This window comes from Melospiza melodia, chromosome 20 (assembly GCF_035770615.1).
Source record: "Melospiza melodia melodia isolate bMelMel2 chromosome 20, bMelMel2.pri, whole genome shotgun sequence".
NCBI lineage: Eukaryota > Metazoa > Chordata > Aves > Passeriformes > Passerellidae > Melospiza > Melospiza melodia.
This window is the reverse complement of record NC_086213.1, coordinates 2,275,738-2,295,161: the sequence shown is the minus strand read 5'-3', so window position 1 is coordinate 2,295,161 and position 19,424 is coordinate 2,275,738. Positions and strand designations below refer to the sequence as shown.

Sequence of the window (19,424 nt, the reverse complement as noted above, 5' to 3'; positions counted from 1 at the left end):
GGGATGGGACAGGGATGTTAGGGGATCCTGGGATGGGACAGGGCTGCTCAGGGACCCGTGGAATGGGATGGAGCCACCCGGGGACTCCCAGGATGAACTGAGGTGTTCCACTCAGGAACCGTCAGGATGAGACAGAGCTGCCTGGGGACCCCTGGGATGGGACCGGGCTGTTCAGTCAGCTCTGGGATGGATCAGGGCATTCTGCCTGGCTGCTCCCAGCGAGCTGCCAGCAATAGGAAGGGTGCCCAAGGCAATGCCCTGTGTCCCCATGGTATTTTTCTAAATGGTTCCCATTACACCATAATTACTCCTAATTGTCCTTGCTCAGGGACTTGGATGTCCCCAAGATTCAGATGCAGAGAGGGCTGTCCCCAGCTCACTGATGCTATTCCAGGCTGCTTTAGAAGCTTTAACCCTTACTGGTGGGCACATCTCTGGGTGCTGGAGGGCAGCCATGGCACTGGGAAAAGGCTCAGGGTCCCCTGGCACTGCTGAGTTGGCTGTGGGGTGGCAGTGGAACAGCCAGGGCTCGTTTGCAGTAAGATCCAACAGCTTTGCACATTCCTGCCAAGTGTCCTTCCCCCAGGGCAGCGTTAGTTACAGCCACAAACACTGCTCAGAGTGCTGGGTCTGACTTTTGAAGGAGATACAGACCCGAGGGAGGGAACAGTGGCTGCTGGAGGTGGGGGGATGTTGGTGCCAGGCACTGCCCTTGTTCCCCCTCAAGGGAGGTTTAGTTTGGATATTGGGGAATGTTTCTTTATGGAAAGGGTTGTTCAGCCGTGTCCCCATCCCTGGGGGGATTTAACGGCTCTGTGGATGTGGCACCTGGGGACACGGGTTGGGAATGGTGGGGCTGGGTGTCCTCAGAGGGCCCAGCGGCTGGAACAATCCTGAGGGGCAGCTGGGGGGAAATGGCTGCAGGGACAGGCACAAATCCACAAATCCGCCTGGGGTGGTGACACAGCTCCTCTGGAGAGCGGGAGAGAGGCAGGGAACGGGATTGTCTGGGATGGGCTGGGAGCAGGGAAACTGCACTGGGACTTGGGCACTGCAGCCATGGATCAGAGCACAGCGGTGTTTGGGAATGGTATTTGGTGTTTGGGAATGGTATTTGGTGTTTGGGAATGGTGTTTGGGATTGGTGCTTGGGAATGGTGTTTGGGAATGGTGTTTGGTGTTTGAGAGTGGTGTTTGGGAATGGTATTTGGTGTTTGGGATTTGGTGTTTGGGATTGCTGTTTGGGAATGGTGTTTGTGATTGGTGTTTGTTTGGGACTGGTGTTTGGGATTGATGTTTGGGAATGGTGTTTGGGAATGGTGTTTGGGATTGGTGCTTGGGAATGGTGTTTGTTTGAGAATGGTGTTTGGTGTTTGGGAATGGTATTTGGGATTGGTGTTGGGGAATGGTGTTTGTTTGAGAATGGTGTTTGGTGTTTTGGAATGCTGTTTGTTTGGGAATGGTGTTTGGGATTGGTGTTTGGGATTGCTATTTGGTGTTTGGGAATGGTGTTTGGTGTTTGGGAGTGGCGTTTGGTGTTTGGGAATGGTGTTTGGGAATGTTGTGTGGTGTTTGGGAATGGTGTTTGTTTGGGAATGGTGTTTGGGACTGGTGTTTGGGAATGGTGTTTGGTGTTTGGGAATGGTGTTCGGGATTGGTGTTTGGTGTTTGGGAATGGTGTTTGGAATTGCTGTTTGGGATTGCTGTTTGGTGTTTGGGAATGGTGTTTGTTTGGGAATGGTGTTTGGGAATGGTGTTTGGGATTGGTGCTTGGGAATGGTGTCAGTTTGGGAATGGTGTTTGGTGTTTGGAATTGCTGTTTGGGATTGCTCTTTGGTGTTTGGGAATGGTGTTTGGGATTGCTGTTTGGGAACGGTGTTTGGGAATGCAGGGCTGGGAACCCTCTCCAGCATCACCTCAAACACGGGATTTGTTTTTCCTGCTTCAATCCAAACCGGATTTCCCGGCGGACGGGGCGGTGCTGGAGTGGAGCCACACCCAGACGGGGTTGGGCATGGCCACACCCTCAGGCAGCCTGGGGACATTTTGGGGGTGCTCCCGAGCACAGCTTTGTGTGCCTGGCTTGGGGAGCAGGGCACATCCTGGCCTCGAGGAGCTGGAAATCCTTGGGTACAGCTTGGGTACAGCATCCTCGGGGTGTGCAGCGGGATGCAGGGGGGCCAGGCTGTGAGGAGGGGACACGGGGGTGGCTCTGGGGACAGATCCTGCAGCAGGCTCTGTCTCAAAGCCTCTGTGCCAGCAGGGAGTGTGCAGTCTGCCAAAGGAGAGGCCAGTGATGAAGATGAGGAGACGGAGTACTTCGATGCCATGGAGGATGCACCAGCTTTTATCACAGTAACTGCAGACCCCAAGCACCACAGGTACCGCCCCTGCCTGCCCAGGAGTGTGGGGAGGGCTGGGAAAAGCCCTGGTGTTCCCTCAGCAGCCCTTCCACGGGGTCACTCTGAGGCCATGTCCTTCAGAACTTCCCCTGCCCCTGTCCAGAGGTCTGTCCTGCGTCTGGCTGCTCCTGCATTCCTGGAGCAAGGCTGAGGGTGGCCCCCAGTTGTAGTGAAGCAGGTGAGGAAGGGCAGTGTCAGGCAGTGCTGTGGGAGAGCTGAGTCCCCTGTCCCTCAACCTTAAAGCTCCTCTCATTCCACCCCCTGTCATGGGCATGGGCACTTTCCACTATTCCAGGTTACTCCAAGCCCCTCCAGCCTGGCCTTGGGCACTGCCAGGGATGGGGCAGTCACAGCTTCTGTGTGCACCCTGTGCCAGGGCCTGCCCATCCTCCCAGGGAAGAATTTGTTCCCAATATCCCATAAAACCCTGCCCTCTGTCTGCTGTCACCTGCTCTTACTCCTCCAGGGACACCTGTGCTGGAGGAGCCTGTGGTCTGACCCATGGTCACATCTCTGGGCTTGGTGACAAGAGCAGAACCTCTGTGCCCCCAGGGCTGTGGCTGAGAATCCCTTCCTGAGCATCCCATCCTTAGAATCCCCTCCTAGCAGCTGTGCACAGCCTCTGGCACCCCAGCTCCTTCCTGGCAGTGCCCTGGGGGTGCAGGAGGTGCTCTGGGGGTGCTCCCTGCCCTGTGCTCCCCACTGCTGTTCTCCCCACAGGCGTTCGGGCAGCAACCTGAGCGGGGCCAGCGAGGGCCACCCCGAGGACTGGACCCTGGAGGACAGTGTGAGTGGGCTGGGCAGGGTGGGCAGGGTGGTGCTGCTGGGGTGGAACCAGGGTGGTGCTGCTGGGGCAGAGGGGATGGCTGTGAGGGGACCCTTCATCTCTGGTGGTTCCTCAGAGAGTCACAGATGTCAGCAGGCATCAGCATCCTGAACATTCTCCTGAGGGAAGCAGGAGGGTGTTGGGGGACAGCTGTACCCATATTTCTGCTAGGAGTAAGGCTGGTATTGGGGTTGTGATGAATAAGATTGGGGAGGATGTTGATGGTTGAATGGGTTCTTTGATAAATAGCTTTACGCCATCTGCTAGAGGTTGTAGGAGCCCAAATGGGCCAACAATGTCTGGGCCCTTTCAGCCTTGTATGTAGCTTAGGATTTTGCACTCTACTAGGGTGAGGAAGGCTGCTGCAGTTAAGACTGGGAGGGCATAGGAGACAGCTATGATGAGGTTGATTAGGAGAGGGTGGTTAGTCATGGTAGATGGTTTGGTGTTGCAGAGTGTTGCAATTTCCTGTTTTACTCCCCAGTCCCTTCCCAGGTGTGGCAATACCTCTCTCTTTTCCCCCTCGCCCCCTTGCTGAGTGAGTTCTGTCAATCAGGCTGAACATTCCAGCAAGGCCTGGTATGGTTGGTCAGGTTCAAAGGATGCCCCTCAGGCCTGGGGTCATTGGCCTGACTGGGTGTCATCGTCCCCTGAGACCCTGCCCCTCCCACCTGGTTGGTGCTCACCTGTCCCTTCCCCTCCCCTGTCCCTGGGCTTAAATTGGGCCAGAACCATACAGTCAGCATTCCATTGGAGCTGTTACCAAGACTCAGACATCTGTGACCATGGAATAAACTCTGGATATTAACCCTCCGACAGAATCCATCTCCTTTTTCTCCTCACCTTAGCCTGAAGCCTTCCCACCTGAGGTAAACTGAGTTTCTACAAGCCTGGGTTTGTTTCAGTGCTCAGCTGCAGCATCCAGCCAGCCAAAGGTGTCTCTGAGGTGAAACACCACAGTTGCCGCCTTTGTCCCAGCAGCAAGGGTCAGACACAACCTACCTGGTAATATTGGGATCATATTCCAATAGTTTGGGTTAAGCTAGGGAGAGGATTTGAGCCTCTGAGTTAAAGGACTGAAGCCTTTTGCATTTTCTGAGCTCTGCCATGCTAGCTGGTCATTTTCTTGGACGTGGTGTGATAGCCCTTTGTAATTTAGTTGTTCTCACAGGTTTCCAGCAGTGCTCCTCAGGTGTCTCCTGGGCTGTGGTTGCTGTTCCTGGGAGCTGCTGGGTCTGGTTGGGTCCAGTTTAAACCTGAGTTCCTTCTGTTGCTTCCACAGGTGTTTGAGAGCTCAAATCAAAGCAGCTACAATGAGTCCACAGGCAAAGATCTCCTGCCAAGGAAGAGGAGAAGGACTCGAATTCCTGACAAACCCAACTACAGCCTTAACCTCTGGAGCATCATGAAGAACTGCATTGGCAAGGAGCTCTCCAAGATCCCCATGCCCGTGAGTCTGAGTGTCCCTGGCACCAGGGCTGGCACAGGGGGTGGCTTTGGGCAGCTCTTGGCTGTGCAGAGCTTTGGGTTACAGCTCAGGATGGTTCTGCTGGTGCTGTGGTGGCACAGCAGCCCCAGGCAGGGACAGATTGTCACCAGGGCTGGATTTTGTGCTGGCAGCTGCTGCATGCTTGTCAGGGAATTGTGGAATGGTTTGGGTGGAAAGGGAGCGAATAGCCCATCCAGTGCCACCCCTGCCATGGCAGGGACACCTCCCACTGTCCCAGGCTGCTCCCAGCCCCAGTGTCCAGCCTGGCCTTGGGCACTGCCAGGGATCCAGGATGGGCACCCTGTGCCAGGGCCTGCCCACCCTGCCAGGGAACAATTCCCAATTCCCAATATCCCATCCATCCCTGCCCTCTGGCACTGGGAGCCATTCCCTGTGTCCTGTCCCTCCATCCCTTGTCCCCAGTCCCTCTCCAGCTCTCCTGGAGCCCCTTCAGGCCCTGCCAGGGGCTCTGAGCTCTGCCTGGAGCCTTCTCCTCTCCAGGTGAGCACCCCCAGCTCTCCCAGCCTGGCTCCAGCCCTTGCAGCATCCCTGGTGCCTCCTCTGGGCTCTCTCCATCACATCCCTGGTGTCCTGGGCAGGCTGGGGCAGAGGGGACATTGCCTGAGTGTCCTCTGCATATCCAGAGGCATTGGGGGAGCAGGACACTGTGAATCCCTGGGGATTCATGAGGAAGGGACCCTGCTGCTGGTGATGTTTTCCCCCCTGTGATCCAGGACAGGACACTCAGGGCTCAGCTCCACCTGCACCAGCCACGGCAGGGCTGGGTTCCACCCCAGGGGCTCAGAGAGCCTCTTTTTCCTTACAGAGAGCAGATTTTTGGTGAAGGAGGTGCTGGGGGCAGGTTTTGGGTGCTGCTGGTTCAGCCCTGGGGGCAAAGGCTCCCTGTGATGGCCAGAAAGGGTTTGCTGGGGGGTCTGTGTGTGTGGAACAGCCCCACGTGGGCTGCACAGAGCCACATTGATGGGTAAAGAGCAGGGAGCACATTCCAGGGGTTGGGATGCTGCATTGGTTGTGTTCTGTCTCTTCAAACAGAGCCTGAGTGAGAGCTCAGAGCACTGATGAGAGTGATGGGCTGTCCCTTGTGCTGTTTGCAGCTGGGATGGACAGCCCAGCACCATCCAGTTCTGCAGCAGCAGCAGATCAGGGCGTGATGGGCACAGGAATGAGCTCAGGATGTGAAATCCCAGCAGCTGCTGCTGCCTGGAGAGAGAAATTTGTGCTTCTCCTATCCATCAGATCATCCTGGGAGCTGCTGGAGTCCAAACCCTGAGGGCAGTGGGGAAGAGAGGAGGTTTAGATTAAATATAAGAAAAAATTGTTCCCCATGAGGGTGTGAGGCCCTGGCACAGGGTGCCCAGAGCAGCTGTGGCTGCCCCTGGATCCCTGGCAGTGCCCCAGGCCAGGCTGGACACTGGGGCTGGGAGCAGCCTGGGACAGTGGGAGGTGTCCCTGCCATGGCAGGGCTGGCACTGGATGAGCTTTAATGTCCCTTTCCACCCAAACCATCCTGGGATTCTGTGAAATCCTCAAGGATCCCACAGTCCCTATGAAATGAGAAGGAAGGTGCTGCCAGAGATGCACCAGGATCCACCCCACAAGCTCAGCTGCATGTGGACGTTATTTGGGGAGATTCCTGATGAATTAAGAGCATTTCTGAGGTTCTCTGAGGTCTTCTGAGACCCCCATCCCCTTCCTGGGGAAGTGATGAACTGACAAACCCCTTGTGCAAACAGCTCCTTGATTCTGCTTCTGAATGAACAAACCTGCAGCACTGAAAAGGAGAAAAACAGTTGTAGGAATTTGGAATTTGGGTGGATTCATCTTCTTCCCCCATGAAAGGCTTTTGCTCCCTCTTGCCTGAGGATGCAGCTGCTGGCTTTGTTCGCTCCATCTCTTCTGAGAATTATCCCAAGTGATTTGCTCTTTATGTGGATTTGATGCTGCTCTTTCTCCCCAGCTCTCTCTTTCTCTGATGCTGTAAGATCCCTGCCACTTGCAGGCTAAATCCCTGAGTGGAAAATCTAAAAAAAGCTAAATCCTGGAATCTGCAGTTTGTTTTTTCTACTATGAAATATTTAACTTGGCTTACAGAAGTGCTTCTTCAGCCATCTGCTCCTCTTAAAATATATTCCTTTGTTTCGAAATGAAACGAAAAAGGCAGAAGACCTTTTGTGGCTCTGTCTTGCTTTCAATTATTTTTTAATTTCAGTATTTTCAGAGTGAAAAATAGAGGTGTTGTCATGGGCTGGAGTCTCAGGAGCATGGAGACCCCAAAATGGGGCTTTTGCAGGAGTCTCAGGAGCATGGAGACCCCAAAATGGGGTTTTTGCAGGAGTCTCAGGAGCATGGAGACCCCAAAATGGGGCTTTTGCAAGAGTCTCAGGAGCATGGAGACCCCAAAATGGGGTTTTTGCAGGAGTCTCAGGAGCATGGAGACCCCAAAATGGGGCTTTTGCAGGAGTCTCAGGAGCATGGAGACCCCAAAATGGGGCTTTTCCAGGTTTTCTGGGCAGCTGGGTCACACAGAGATGGAGGTGATGAGGGCAGGCTGGGGAACAGCACACCCCTGTCCTGTGCCCAGAGGGATGCTGCCTGGGAGGGGGCTGATCTCATTGTTGAGGCTCATTTTGGGGTCAGGGTGATAACCTGGGCTGATCCCTGATCATCCCACACCCCAAACCGTGGCGCTGCCTGGCACAGATCAGGGAGCAGAGCACACATTCCCTTTCCTTTGGCCTTGGGGGTGCCTCTTGGGGATCTCTCCTGCTTTCTTAACCCCACCCTGCTCCCCTGCAGGTGAACTTCAACGAGCCCCTGTCCATGCTGCAGCGGCTCACGGAGGACCTGGAGTACCACGAGCTGCTGGACAAGGCGGTGAAGTGTGAGAGCTCCACGGAGCAGATGTGCTTTGTGGCCGCCTTCTCCGTGTCCTCCTACTCCACCACGGTGCACCGCACTGCCAAGCCATTCAACCCCCTGCTGGGGGAGACCTTCGAGCTGGACCGCCTGGAGGAGCTGGGCTTCCGCTCCCTCTGCGAGCAGGTGAGCGCTGGGGCTGCTCCTGCCGCTGCTGCCGTGCTGCTGGGGGCACCAGAGCACCTCCCGAGCCTTCCCTGGGCTCTTCTCCCCGAGCCTCCCCTGAGCTTTTCTCCCCGAGCCTCCCCTGAGCTTTTCTCCCCGAGCCTCCCCTGAGCTTTTCTCCCCGAGCCTCCCCTGAGCTTTTCTCCCCAAGCCTCCCCTGAGCTTTTCTCCCCAAAATGGGATGGGTTCAAGGTGCTGGGTGGAGTTCCCACCCCTGGCGTATCCAAGGAAGGACTGGATGTGGTACTTGGTGCTCTGGGCTGGGTGACGAGGGAGGGATGTGGCACGGGTTTGGCTGGATTGGCTTTGTCCCCAGGTTTGGAGCAGTTGCTGCAGTGATGTCAGGCTCTGCCAGCAGCTCCTTGCAGGACACCCAGGGGTGGACAAAGCCCTCCCTGGCAGTGGCACCCAAACTTGTCAGACACATGTGGAGCGCTGGCTTGAGGCAGGATGGCACCTCCTGTCCCATCCCATCCCATCCCATCCCATCCCATCCCATCCCATCCCATCCCATCCCATCCCATCCCATCCCATCCCATCCTCTCTAGGCCATGCTGAACAGGCTCTCTGGGGTCTCCTGGAAGTGTGACCCAAGGAAGGTCCTGCAGTAGATAATCCCCAGAGTTCCTGGCTCTGCTGTCCCTCCACACCCCCAGCGCCGTGGGCCCAATGTCACCCAGCTCTGCATGTCCCCACATGGCCCATCCCAGCCTGGGAGCCATGCCAGTGAGGTGGGACACTGCCAGCCACAGCCTGAGCCCTCCTGCCTGCCAGGGCCAGAGGTGGCCTCAAGCCTCAGCCACCCCAGCACAGCGTCACAGAGCTGTCACAGAGCTCAGGTTCTCCCATCCCAGCAGAGTCACACCTTCACCTCCCCCTGCCTGGCAGCAGTTCCTGCCCTGTCACCTGGTTCAGCCTGGAAGAGATGGATCCATCCCTTAGCCAGCTGGGGTACCCTCATACCACACCCTCACCTTCCTGGGGTGCAGCTGGATGTCCTGGGTAGATTTCTCAGCCTCATCCCAGCTGCAGTGCCAAGCCCAGGGCTGCCTGTCCCCCCTGGATACCTCTGAGCACATCTCTGCAAATCCTGCCTGTCCAGTACTGCTGGACACCCCTGACTGCACCATTCCCAAACTTGCATCATCCCTGTTCTCATTTTCACCCCCCTTTTCACCACACTCCTTTCTCCATCCCTGTTCCCTCCCAAATAAATAACCTGCCTGGAATTGCTTTCTCTGCTTGGTCCCAGTTTTCCTGTGTTTGTGCCCAGATTTGACATTCCTGACCAATTCCAGCCTCCTTTCCCACTGCTCTGAATTTTCCTTGGTGCTGCCTGTGCTGCTCAGCCTGCCAGCGTGCCCAGCCAAGCAGTGATAATCCAGTGCCTGAAATCCAGTTATCCAAATAGGATTTCCTGCTGCTGCTGCCTGGATTTAATGTCAGGCCCTGGCCCTGCCCGTGTGTGTAATCCCGAGCTCGGGGCGCTCAGCCTGTAATTACAGCAGGGAAATCATCCCAGAGCTCTGGGGATCATGGGTGCCTGTGCCAGGCTGTGCCACCAGGTCCCTCTGCCTGGGATATTCCTGCTCCTGCCTTGGGTTTGGGCAGCTTTTTTCCCAGGGCAGGGCCATGTGAGCACCACCTCTAACAAGTCACTCTGAGGATTTAGGGTGCTGTGTCCTCTTTTCCAGCCTGGTGTGTGTGTGAGGGAGAAGCCAAAGTCTTCCTGTGTGTTTTGGATAACTTGTGGGCCTGTGTCCTCTGGGATTTCCCAGGTGCTGTTCCATTACTGGGATTACTGGGGTGCCAGCACATCCATGTTTGCCAGCCAGGATCCCAGGAAAGCAGGGCTCAGGGAACAGCAGCATCTCACAGCAGTGGTTGCTCAAGTGAAGATCTCATGGATCATGCTTTGAAATGAGCCTGAGCCAATCCTGGCAGGATCCTGGAGCGTCTCCCTTTGCTGCCAGGGCACTGCCCAGGAGGGGATTGTGGTGTCTGAAAAGCTGATGTGGTGCCCAGGGCCTGGAGCATCCTCAGTGCTGGGCTGGTGTGGGGCTGTCCCCTCTCCGAGCACTCCGCTGGGCTCTGTGTCCTCACGGGCTGTGTGTCCTGTCCCCAGGTGAGCCACCACCCCCCAGCAGCCGCCCACCACGTGTACTCCAGGCGAGGCTGGACGCTGTGGCAGGAGATCACCATCGCCAGCAAGTTCAGGGGCAAATACCTCTCCATCATGCCACTGGGTAGGTGATGGATCCTGCAATTCCCTGGGGTGCACTGGCTTTGCAGTTAAAGGAACTGCTTCCTTAGCCTTGAGCAATTCCTTGGGTTCCCCTGGGGCTCTGGGAATGCCCTGGGCTCACCTGGGACTCTGGGAATCCCCTGGGCTCACCTGGGAATCCCCTGGGCTCACCTGGGGCTCAGTGGGTTCTACAAGGCCAGTTAAGGAGCCCAGGTTTGTGCTCCTGATCCAACGATCCAACAATGACATGTCTGCCCTGGAAGTGGAAGTGATGCCATCTGCAAAGGCTGCTTTGCTTTGGAAATACCCTGCTTGCCCAGGAAGTGATTTCTCCTTCCATGATACTTAAAGTTAACTTGCTGCCTGTTTTAACCCTCTGCCTGCCAGTCAAGAGCAATAAGCTGCCTCCTTGGAGTATTTTATTTTCCTTCTGCCTGTCCCTGGGCTGGGCAGCATTCCCAGAGTGGTGCCAGTGCCTGAATCAACCAGGCAGCACATTTCTGACCTGCTTTTAGAACGAGGGCAGAGGGCCTGGCAGGAGATGTCCTTCCCTTCCTGGAGCACTAAGGGAGGGATGAATCCAGAGCCAGACCTGGTGGGGGATGCAGGGAGAGGGATGAGCACAGTGCTGGGTGGTGGTGGGCTCTGGGGAATGAACACCTGCCCTGCTGAGCTCAGAGCATCCCTGTCTCCACAGGCGCCATCCACCTGGAGTTCCACTCCAGTGGGAACCACTACGTGTGGAGGAAAGTCACCTCCACAGTGCACAACATCATCGTGGGCAAGCTCTGGATCGACCAGGTGGGTGAGAGCACAGGTCTGCCTGGCCCTGGGGGCTGGAGGAGCGTTGGGCACGTGCTCCTGCCACGATGGGGAGCTGTGCTTCCCTGCAGGGCTGGGAAAGGCTTCTGGAACCTTCCCTGGCTCTGCCCGAGGCCAGCAGGTGCTGGGGGTGGCTGGGGTGGGGGCAGCCACTGGTGCTGCTGTGCCCGGTGGGGGTTGGTACCTGCACTGCAACTAACACCTCCTCTGTCTCTCCCTGCTGTGGTTCTGTGTCTTTTATCCAGTCTGGTGAAATAGAGATTGTTAACCATAAGTCCAAAGATAAATGCCAGCTGAAATTTACCCCCTACAGCTACTTCTCCAGGGATGTCCCCCGCAAGGTGAGTATCCAGCGGAGACCCTGCTCCTTCAGGGGTCACTCCTGGTTCTTCCAGGCTCCCAGTAGCACTGGGATGAGCCCCAGCATGGGGCTGAGGGGCTGGCCAGGCAGGGTCACCAGGGAGGGCTGGGTGGCACCTCCATGTCCCGTGCTTTGGCTCTGATGGGCTGGAGCTGCAGCACTGACACTGGGAGGGGTTTGGTGGGTTGGACGGGTCAGGGATGTCCAGGGGACACAGCACCACATCCAGCTGGGCACCTGGAGGCTGTGGTGCCCCCCTGGGCATTCCCACGTGCCACCAGAGCCGCGTCCCCCTGGCAGGTGACAGGGGTGGTGAGCGACGCCGACGGCAAAGCGCACTATGTCATGTCTGGCACGTGGGATGAGAAGATGGAGTGCTCCAAGATCCTCCACAGCAGCCATGGCAGCACCAGCACCGAGGGCAAGCAGAAAACTGTGTACCAGACCCTGTCCCCAAAGGTCCTGTGGAGGAAGTACCCGCTGCCGTGAGTCCCTGGGCTGGGATGGACAGCAGGACTGGGATGGGGATGGGGATGGGGATGGGATTGGGATGGGATCTCCCAGGGCCTTGTGGAATGGCAGGCTCATGTGCCCAGGCCTGAGGACATGAGGGACTCACGGGGCTGAGTGGCTTTTCCTGAGGTGGGCCCCTGGAGGGGGAGGGTGGCTGTGGGGACTCTTGTGGGTGGGTTTGGGGTGCTTGTGGGGGCTGGTTGGGTTTTTGGGGCAGTGGGCTCTGACAGGGAGGGCTGTTGGTTGATTCGCCTTGCTGGTCATTGTGTCCTTGGCCATCCTGTCCCACCAGTCACTTTGTCCCCTTGGAGACCAGTCCTCCCTTGGTCCTTGTGACCATGGCAGGGCTCAAATCAATCTCTGGGCCCTGGGAGCACCAACAGACAGTCCCTGCTTTGGGGATTTTCTGTTGGGATGGGGACTCCAGCACTGTCCTGGGCAGCCTGTTCCAATGCCTGACCCCCCTTTCCAGGGAGGAATTTTCCCTAATATCCAGTATAAAACTGCTGTGGTGCAACATGAGGCCATTTCCTCTCATCCCATCCCTGTTTCCTGGGAGCAGAGCTCACCCCCTCTGGCTGTCCCCTCCTGTCAGGAGTTGTGCAGAGCCAGAGCCATCACATACCTGTCAGCAGCTCAGCCCCTTTTCCAGCCACACACATCCCATGGAAACATTCCATACTGCCCAAATTCCTAAAGAGCCAAGCTGGATTTATCCACAGGGAGGTTTTATTGAGGGACTGAGGCTTTTAGGAGAAGAATTTGTTGGGAAAATTCTTGGGAAAATACAGCCTTGTGGCTGTAGGCAGACTGGGGTGACTGTGTGCAGCTCACAGGGTCCCCCCTGAGCCTCCTTTGCTCCAGGCTGAGCCCCTGCCCAGCTCCCTCAGCCTCTCCTGGGGCTCCAGCCCCTGCCTAGCTCCGTTCCCTGCCCTGCACACGCTCCAGCCCCTCCAGGTCTCTCCTGTCAGGAGGGTCCCAGAGCTGCCCCAGCTCAGCAGGAGTGGCTCAGTGGGGCTGTGGGGCTGTGCCTGAGGCACTCCCCGTGCTGAGCAGGCTGTCTCCATTCCAGGGACAATGCTGAGAACATGTACTTCTTCTCGGAGCTGGCGCTGACGCTGAACGAGCCCGAGGAGCGCGTGGCGCCCACGGACAGCCGGCTGCGCCCCGACCAGCGGCTCATGGAGAGCGGCCGCTGGGACGAGGCCAACGTGGAGAAGCAGAGGCTGGAGGAGAAGCAGCGAGCCGTGCGCCGGCGCAGGGAGGCCGAGGCCGTGGAGGCCATGGAGGAAGGTGAGGAGCGCTCGGGGATGGCTCAGGATGCGGGGACTGCACTACAGTGATTGTGGGGGACACACCCTGTGAGCTCTGGGGAGCCCTTGTGGGCGGGTTTGGGGTGCTTGTGGGGGCTGGTTGGGTTTTTGGGGCAGTGGGCTCTGACAGGGAGGGCTGTTGGCTGCTTTGCCTTGCTGGTCATTGTGTCCTTGGCCATCCTGTCCCACCAGTCACTTTGTCCCCTTGGAGACCAGTCCTCCCTTGGCCCTCGTGACCATGGCAGGGCTCAAATCAGTCTCTGAGCCCTGGGAGCACCAACAGACAGTCCCTGCTTTGGGGATTTTCTGTTGGGATGGGGACTCCACCACTCCCCTGGGCAGCCTGTTCCAATGCCTGACCACCCTTTCCAGAAAGGAATTTTCCCTAATATCCAATCTAAAACTGCTGTGGTGCAACATGAGGCCATTTCCTCTCCTCCTGTCCCTGTTTCCTGGGAGCAGAGCTTGACTCCCTGACTGTCCCCTCCTGTCAGGAATTGTGCAGAGCCAGAGCCATCACACAGCTGTCAGCAGCTCAGGGATCCAGGGGCAGCCACAGCTGCTCTGGGCACCCTGTGCCAGGGCCTGCCCACCCTCACAGGGAACAATTCCCAGTTCCCAATATCCCATCCATCCCTGCCCTCTGGCACTGGGAGCCATTCCCTGTGTCCTGGCACTCCTGTCCCCAGTCCCTCTCCATCTTTCCTGGAGCTCCTTTAGGAGCTTCAATCCAGCCACATGCATCCCATGGGAACCATTCATTCCATGCTGCCCAAGTTCCTTAAGAGCCAAGCTGGATTTATCCACAGGGAGGTTTTATTGAGGAACTGAGGCACTTGTGGGGGCAGATTGGGTTTTTGGGGCAGTGGGCTCTGGGGAGGGCTGTTGACTGCTTTGCCTTGCTGGTCATCATGTCCCTGGCCATGTCATTTTGTCCCCTTGAAGAGCAGTCCTCCCTTGGCCCTCATGACCACAACAGGGCTGGGCTCAAATGAATCCCCGAGCTCTGGGAGCACCAGCAGCCAGTCCCTGCTGCTGTGGGAGCTGTGGGATTGGAGCTGTGGGAGCACCAGCAGCCAGCCCCTGCTGCTGTGGGAGCTGTGGGGTTGGAGCTGTGGGAGCACCAGCAGCCAGCCCCTGCTGCTGTGGGAGCTGTGGGATGCAGGCTGCAGGTGCAGCAGCCAGTCCCTGCTGCTGTGGGAGCTGTGGGGTTGCAGGCTGCAGGTGCAGCAGCCCCTGAGCCCCGTTGTGCCCCCAGGGAAGGACTACGAGGGGTACCTGCCGCTGTGGTTCGAGCGCAAGGTGGACGCCGTCACCGGGGAGCTCATCTGCGTCTACAAGGGCGGCTACTGGGAGGCCAAGGACAAGCAGGACTGGAGCGTGTGCCCCGACATCTTCTGAGCCCCCCAGAGCTCGGGGGCCACCCCTGGGACACTGGCACAGCCCGAGGGACAGCGAGGACACGCCGGCAGCGTCCCGCCGGGCTGACACGGTCAATACATGCAGAGATCCAAACAGGGATTCCAAACCTATTTTTTTATGCACTAATAAATAGCATCTTTTTTTTTTTTTTTTTTTTTTTTTTTAAATGATGGATTTTCCAGCGACTGCTTAGGAGTGAGGACACGTGGAGCTGGGCTGGGTTTGGGATGTTCATTGCTGTCAGGAGTTGCTGCCTATATCCTCCAGCGCCTTGGCTCCGCTGGCCGAGACGTCGACTTCCAAAGATGCCCGGGGTGTGGGAATGCTGTGCTTGTGTGAGCTCTTCTCTTTGCCATTTTTTTTTTTTCTTCTTTTGGGACCCCATTTCTGTGTGGACTTTATGGAATTATTTATAAAAAGAAAAAAAATCCTGCTCCTGGTTCAGGTTTCCTTCAAAGACGGACACGAACAACTCTGCTTGGAAAACTGTCCCCAGGAGCTGTGGCACGTGATCCCAGCGGCTCTTCGTGGTTCCACAGTGCCCAGCCATCCCAGTAACACCAAGTAGGATATTTCAGCTGGTGACTTTGGGGTTTTTGACCTGGTTTTTGCTTTTTTCAAGAGCGTTGGAGGTGCTTCCCCACAGTCTGATGTGTTCAGGCAAAGCTTGGGCCTGTCTTTATCATGTGGGCGTGGTTTGAGTGAGGTTTGTTTTGGTTTTCCTGCAACCACATCCGAAGGGGGAGATGGCCCCAGCGTGGCTGGGAACACCAGGCTGATGCAGTGAAGAGTTTCTGTCCCAGTGATGCTCCTGGCTCCGTGTCCCTGCTCGGTGTCCCTGCACATGGGGGCTGGATCTCAATTCCAGCTTCTCCATCGGTGTCTCCCTGCTGAGCTGTGCCTGAGGCTGGGTGGGAGAGGAGGGAAGAGGTGCCATGGGGAGAGGAGGGGAGAGGTGCCATGGTGCTGCTGGGATGGAGCCTTGGTCCAGCATCTCCCACCCCGTTCAGCCAGGCCTGGCCACAGGATGAGGCTGGAGGGTCCCTGCGCCCCAGCCCCAGCTCCCAACTCCTGTTCCTCCCCTCCCTCACCCTGGGCTCTCCCTGCAGCAGCTCCAGTTTGTCAGGGCAGGGAGCCCCTCGTCCCCTCAGCCCTGCTGGCTCCATCACCCTGCCTGGCCCTGGATGCACCGGGAGGAGCAGAGCGAGCACAGGTGAGGACCGGGAGCGCCGAGGGGAAGCAGGAGGTGGTGGCATCCCAGAGATGGCATCTGCTGGGCCAGGAACACCTGGAGACCTGCACTGGCCCTGCTGGATCCCATTTTTGCTGTCTCCTCCTCTGGCTCTGCACCATATCACACTGACCCTGCCTCGGAGGCCGCCCCGAGCTGGCCGTCACACCCACGTGAAGTTAATTAGCAATAACAAACCTTGGGGCAATGGTAACTGGAATATCCAGGCTTGCACACGGGACACTTATGCAATCAGGTTCCTCATCCATCAGACTCCTCCTGATCAGCTTCCAGCACTTCCATCCCTGTGATCCCCACAGTGTACACTCCCCGGGGCCCTGACGGCGTCACCGTGCTGCAGGGCAGCCCCCTCTGCTCTCAGTGCACCCTTTAATCTTATTTATTTGCTTCTAATTTATACATATATATATATATAAATATATATAAAATTATTTTGCTTAAATTTCTATGGTACACAAAAGATGAAAAATGATGAAGACAGAAGTGTCTGTCTGAGTTTTTACAGCACGCGTACGATTCCCCTCGGGGCGGCCCCGAGCTCGGGCGGTGGTGATGGATTCCCACGGCAGGGAAGCAACGGTTTGCTCCAAAGCTGGATCCTGTAGCATGGAAAAGGTGTTCCAGAGACATTCCCATCTGGAAATGAGGTGTTTGGGGTTTGTGGCACTCGGATTCCTGGCAGTGGGATGCTCCAGGCTGCGTCCCAGTGTCCCGAGAGCTTTGCCCCAGCTTGGGAAAGCTGATCTTGACTTCTCCAGCCTGGGGTTTGGCCTGTGGGAGCTGCCCCAGGTGTCCTGGCCCCAGGTGTGCTGCCTGGCAGAGGGAGGATGTCCCCACGGGCCCTGGTGCCGCTGCCCTGCCTGTGGCAGCACCGCAGTGCCCGGGGGGGTTGTGTAGGAGGGGTGGAACGGAGCTTTCAGAATGCCTTATTTGCCTTTTTGCTGTGTCAATGCAAGTGTCGCCCGGGAGCTTGGAGCAGGGAGGAGCTCCAGCCCGGGCCGTTCCTGGCTGGATTGGGCCGTTCCCGGGCGGAGCAGGGCAGGAGCGGGATGTGCTGGGCTCTGCTGTGCCCCCATCGCCCCCTCCGTCCGGGAACCCCCACCACAGACCCTGCTCAGCTCCACGGAGCCTGGGAGAGCACGAGGAGCAGCCCCAACCCAGAAATCCCCCGGATTTTAGGCTAATGGAAAAAAAATCGCTCCATCTTCCAGAGATCATCTTATCAGCAGCACTTAACCAGAGCACCATCTCCTGGTCCTTCTGTTCCTCCTCGAGGATTTTAATGTCATTCCACTGTAAATGCTGTTGAATGTATTTTCTTTTTGAACAATAATATATTGTGAGTGATCCCTCTTCTCCTACACGGAAATAAAACTTGGATTCGGGAGTTTTAAAGGCCGTGGTGCTGAGATGGTCACTGAGATGCTCCAGGGCTGCAGGTCCTGGAGGAGCTCTGGGTGTGAGGGGGGACATGGACACGGGGTGGGGGACAGGAAGGTGGCACAGGAAGAAGATCCAGGGAATGCTGCTCAAAGGACAGGGAAGTCCAGGGAAGTGGTGGTTCAGGGAAGGAGAAGGATCTGGGGGAGAAGGTGTCGAGGGGAGGAGATGGTGCAGGGAGGAGAGGTGATCCAGAGGAAGTTCAATCCTGTCCAAAGCAGGAGGTCCAGGGAAACAGGAGCATGGAAGGAGAATATCTGCGAGCTTGAAGGAGAAAGAAAAGCAGGACAGGATTTGCCCGGGAGGGATCATCGGGGTGGAGATGTCCCAGGGGAGCCTGGCCAAGGGGGAAGGTGGCGGTGGCCCGGAGCAGGAGCAGGGAATGGGGCTCAGGGGAAGGTACCCAGACACGGAGATTCCCTGGGCATGGTGGGGAGGAGCTGCCCCCGGGGGAGCTGGAGCAGGGTCCGGGCCGGGGCTGGGCAATCCGGGCAGGCTCAGGCCGGTCCCCGCGGGATGTTGCCGGGAGACCGGGACACACAGCCCTGCCCGTGCCGCTCCTGCTCCTCTCGGCCGGCCCAGGTGAGTCGGGGCTGCCCTGGGGGGACCCCGGCCCTGCGACCCTCCCCGTGTGCCTGGGGGCCTCCGGGCACCTGCAGCTCCCAGAGCAGCTCCAGTACCGAAATCGTGGGTTTAAGGAAAAACAGCCCCCGGCCCCATCACCCCGGCACCGCAGTTCGAGGCCGGGCCGGGCTGGGCTGGGTGTGTCGGTCTCAGCACCTTCACTGAGCCCTGGCCCAGCACAGCTGGATCAGCACACCTGGCCCAGCACACCTTTGTTCCAGCACCTTTGCCCCATCCCCTCCAGCATGCAGTGGTTTGGGAGCCCAGGGTGATTCTGGGGATTTCTGGCCCAGCCCAAGGGCTTTGAGACCCTCAGTGCTTCTCTCCTCCTCTCTGCAGCCCTGGAGCCCAGGGCTTCCAGGATCCTGGATCTGGACCCTGCTGATGAAACCTGAAGTCCAGGTGTGGGAAGGGGGGTTCCTTTGTGGGGCTCAGATGTGGGGGGGCAGCTGCAGCACCACCCCTGCGGTGCTCCTGCCTTGTCCCCCCAGTGAACACATCTGGCAGTGCCCCATTCCCCATTCTGTTCCCTGTCCCATTCCCTGTTCCATTCTGTGTCCCATTCCCTTTTCAGTTCCCTGTCCCATTCCCTGTCCCCTTCCCTGCCCCATTCCCTGCTCCATTCCCTGTCCCATTCCCTGCCCCATTCCCTGCTCCATTCCCTGCCCCATTCCCTGTCCCATTCCCTGTCCCCTTCCCTGCCCCATTCCCTGTCCCATTCCCTGTCCCATTCCTTGCCCCATTCCCTGTCCCCTTCCCTGTCCCCTTCCCTGCCCCATTCCCTGCCCCATTCCCTGTACCATTCCCTGTACCATTCCCTGCCCCATTCCGTGTACCACTCCCTGCTCAGTTCCCTGTCCCATTCCCTGTTCCATTCCCTGCAGCTCCCGGGTGTGGCTGTGCTGAGCGCTGGTGGCAGCGGGGGCGGTGCCAGCCTCCCCATCCTCCCCATCCTTTCCAGCAGGGTCCTGCCATGGTCGGTGAGTGGGCACGGGGCACCCGGGGCTTCCTCAGCTCTGCTTGGCCCCACAGCCCCCTCTGCCTGGCTGGGAATGGGGATGGAGCAGAGGCTCAGGGAGCTGGGAAGGGGCTGGAGCCCCAGGAGAGGCTGAGGGAGCTGGGCAGGGGCTCAGCCTGGAGCAAAGGAGGCTCAGGGGGCCCTTGTGGCTCTGCACAGCTCCTGACAGGAGGGGACAGCCGGGGGGGTCGGGCCATGCTCCAGGGAACAGGGACAGGAGCAGAGGGAACGGCCTCAGCTGGGCCAGGGGAAGTTTAGATTGGGTATTAGGGAAAATTCCCCCCTGGGAGGAGCTGACACCATCCCTGCCCCATCCTGGATGCTGCCAGCCCTCCCTGGCACTGCCCCTCCCGATCCTGGGAGCATCAAGGTCAACAATGGCCCTGGTTTAAAATGGAGATAAGGATGATATTGTGGCTTCTCCTTCCAATTGGAGGGAGTCGAGGATCTTGCAGCAGAGGGTGGGATGTGTTCGGTGTCAATGCTTTGGTGCTCCCCGATAAGAACAGGCATTGCCAGCCCCTCCCAGGTGGCTCAGAGCCAGCAGGATGGGATGGCTCCTTCGCTCTGGGATGGGCTCATGGCTCTGCTGTCCC

General features: G+C 57.8%; 1 protein-coding gene across 5 annotated transcripts in view; it reads left to right on the top strand.

Annotated features, from left to right (window-relative positions):
* OSBP2 (oxysterol binding protein 2) overlaps positions 1–17,141 on the top strand; it is a 111,392-nt gene extending 94,251 nt beyond the window's left edge. For 2 of the 5 annotated variants that reach the window (XM_063173515.1, XM_063173514.1), the window contains 10 exons: positions 2,260–2,380; positions 3,122–3,188; positions 4,510–4,677; positions 7,534–7,779; positions 9,944–10,064; positions 10,761–10,864; positions 11,131–11,226; positions 11,547–11,731; positions 12,832–13,052; positions 14,331–17,141. In XM_063173515.1, the coding sequence (XP_063029585.1) occupies positions 2,260–2,380; positions 3,122–3,188; positions 4,510–4,677; positions 7,534–7,779; positions 9,944–10,064; positions 10,761–10,864; positions 11,131–11,226; positions 11,547–11,731; positions 12,832–13,052; positions 14,331–14,473 (1,472 nt within the window). In that variant the 3' untranslated portion in view covers positions 14,474–17,141. Of the gene's footprint in view, positions 1–2,247; positions 2,381–3,121; positions 3,189–4,509; positions 4,678–7,533; positions 7,780–9,943; positions 10,065–10,760; positions 10,865–11,130; positions 11,227–11,546; positions 11,732–12,831; positions 13,053–14,330 lie in introns of all 5 variants that reach the window. The other 3 variants (XM_063173519.1, XM_063173518.1, XM_063173517.1) reach the window with 2 other exon arrangements.
* Positions 17,142–19,424: the final 2,283 nt, after the last annotated feature.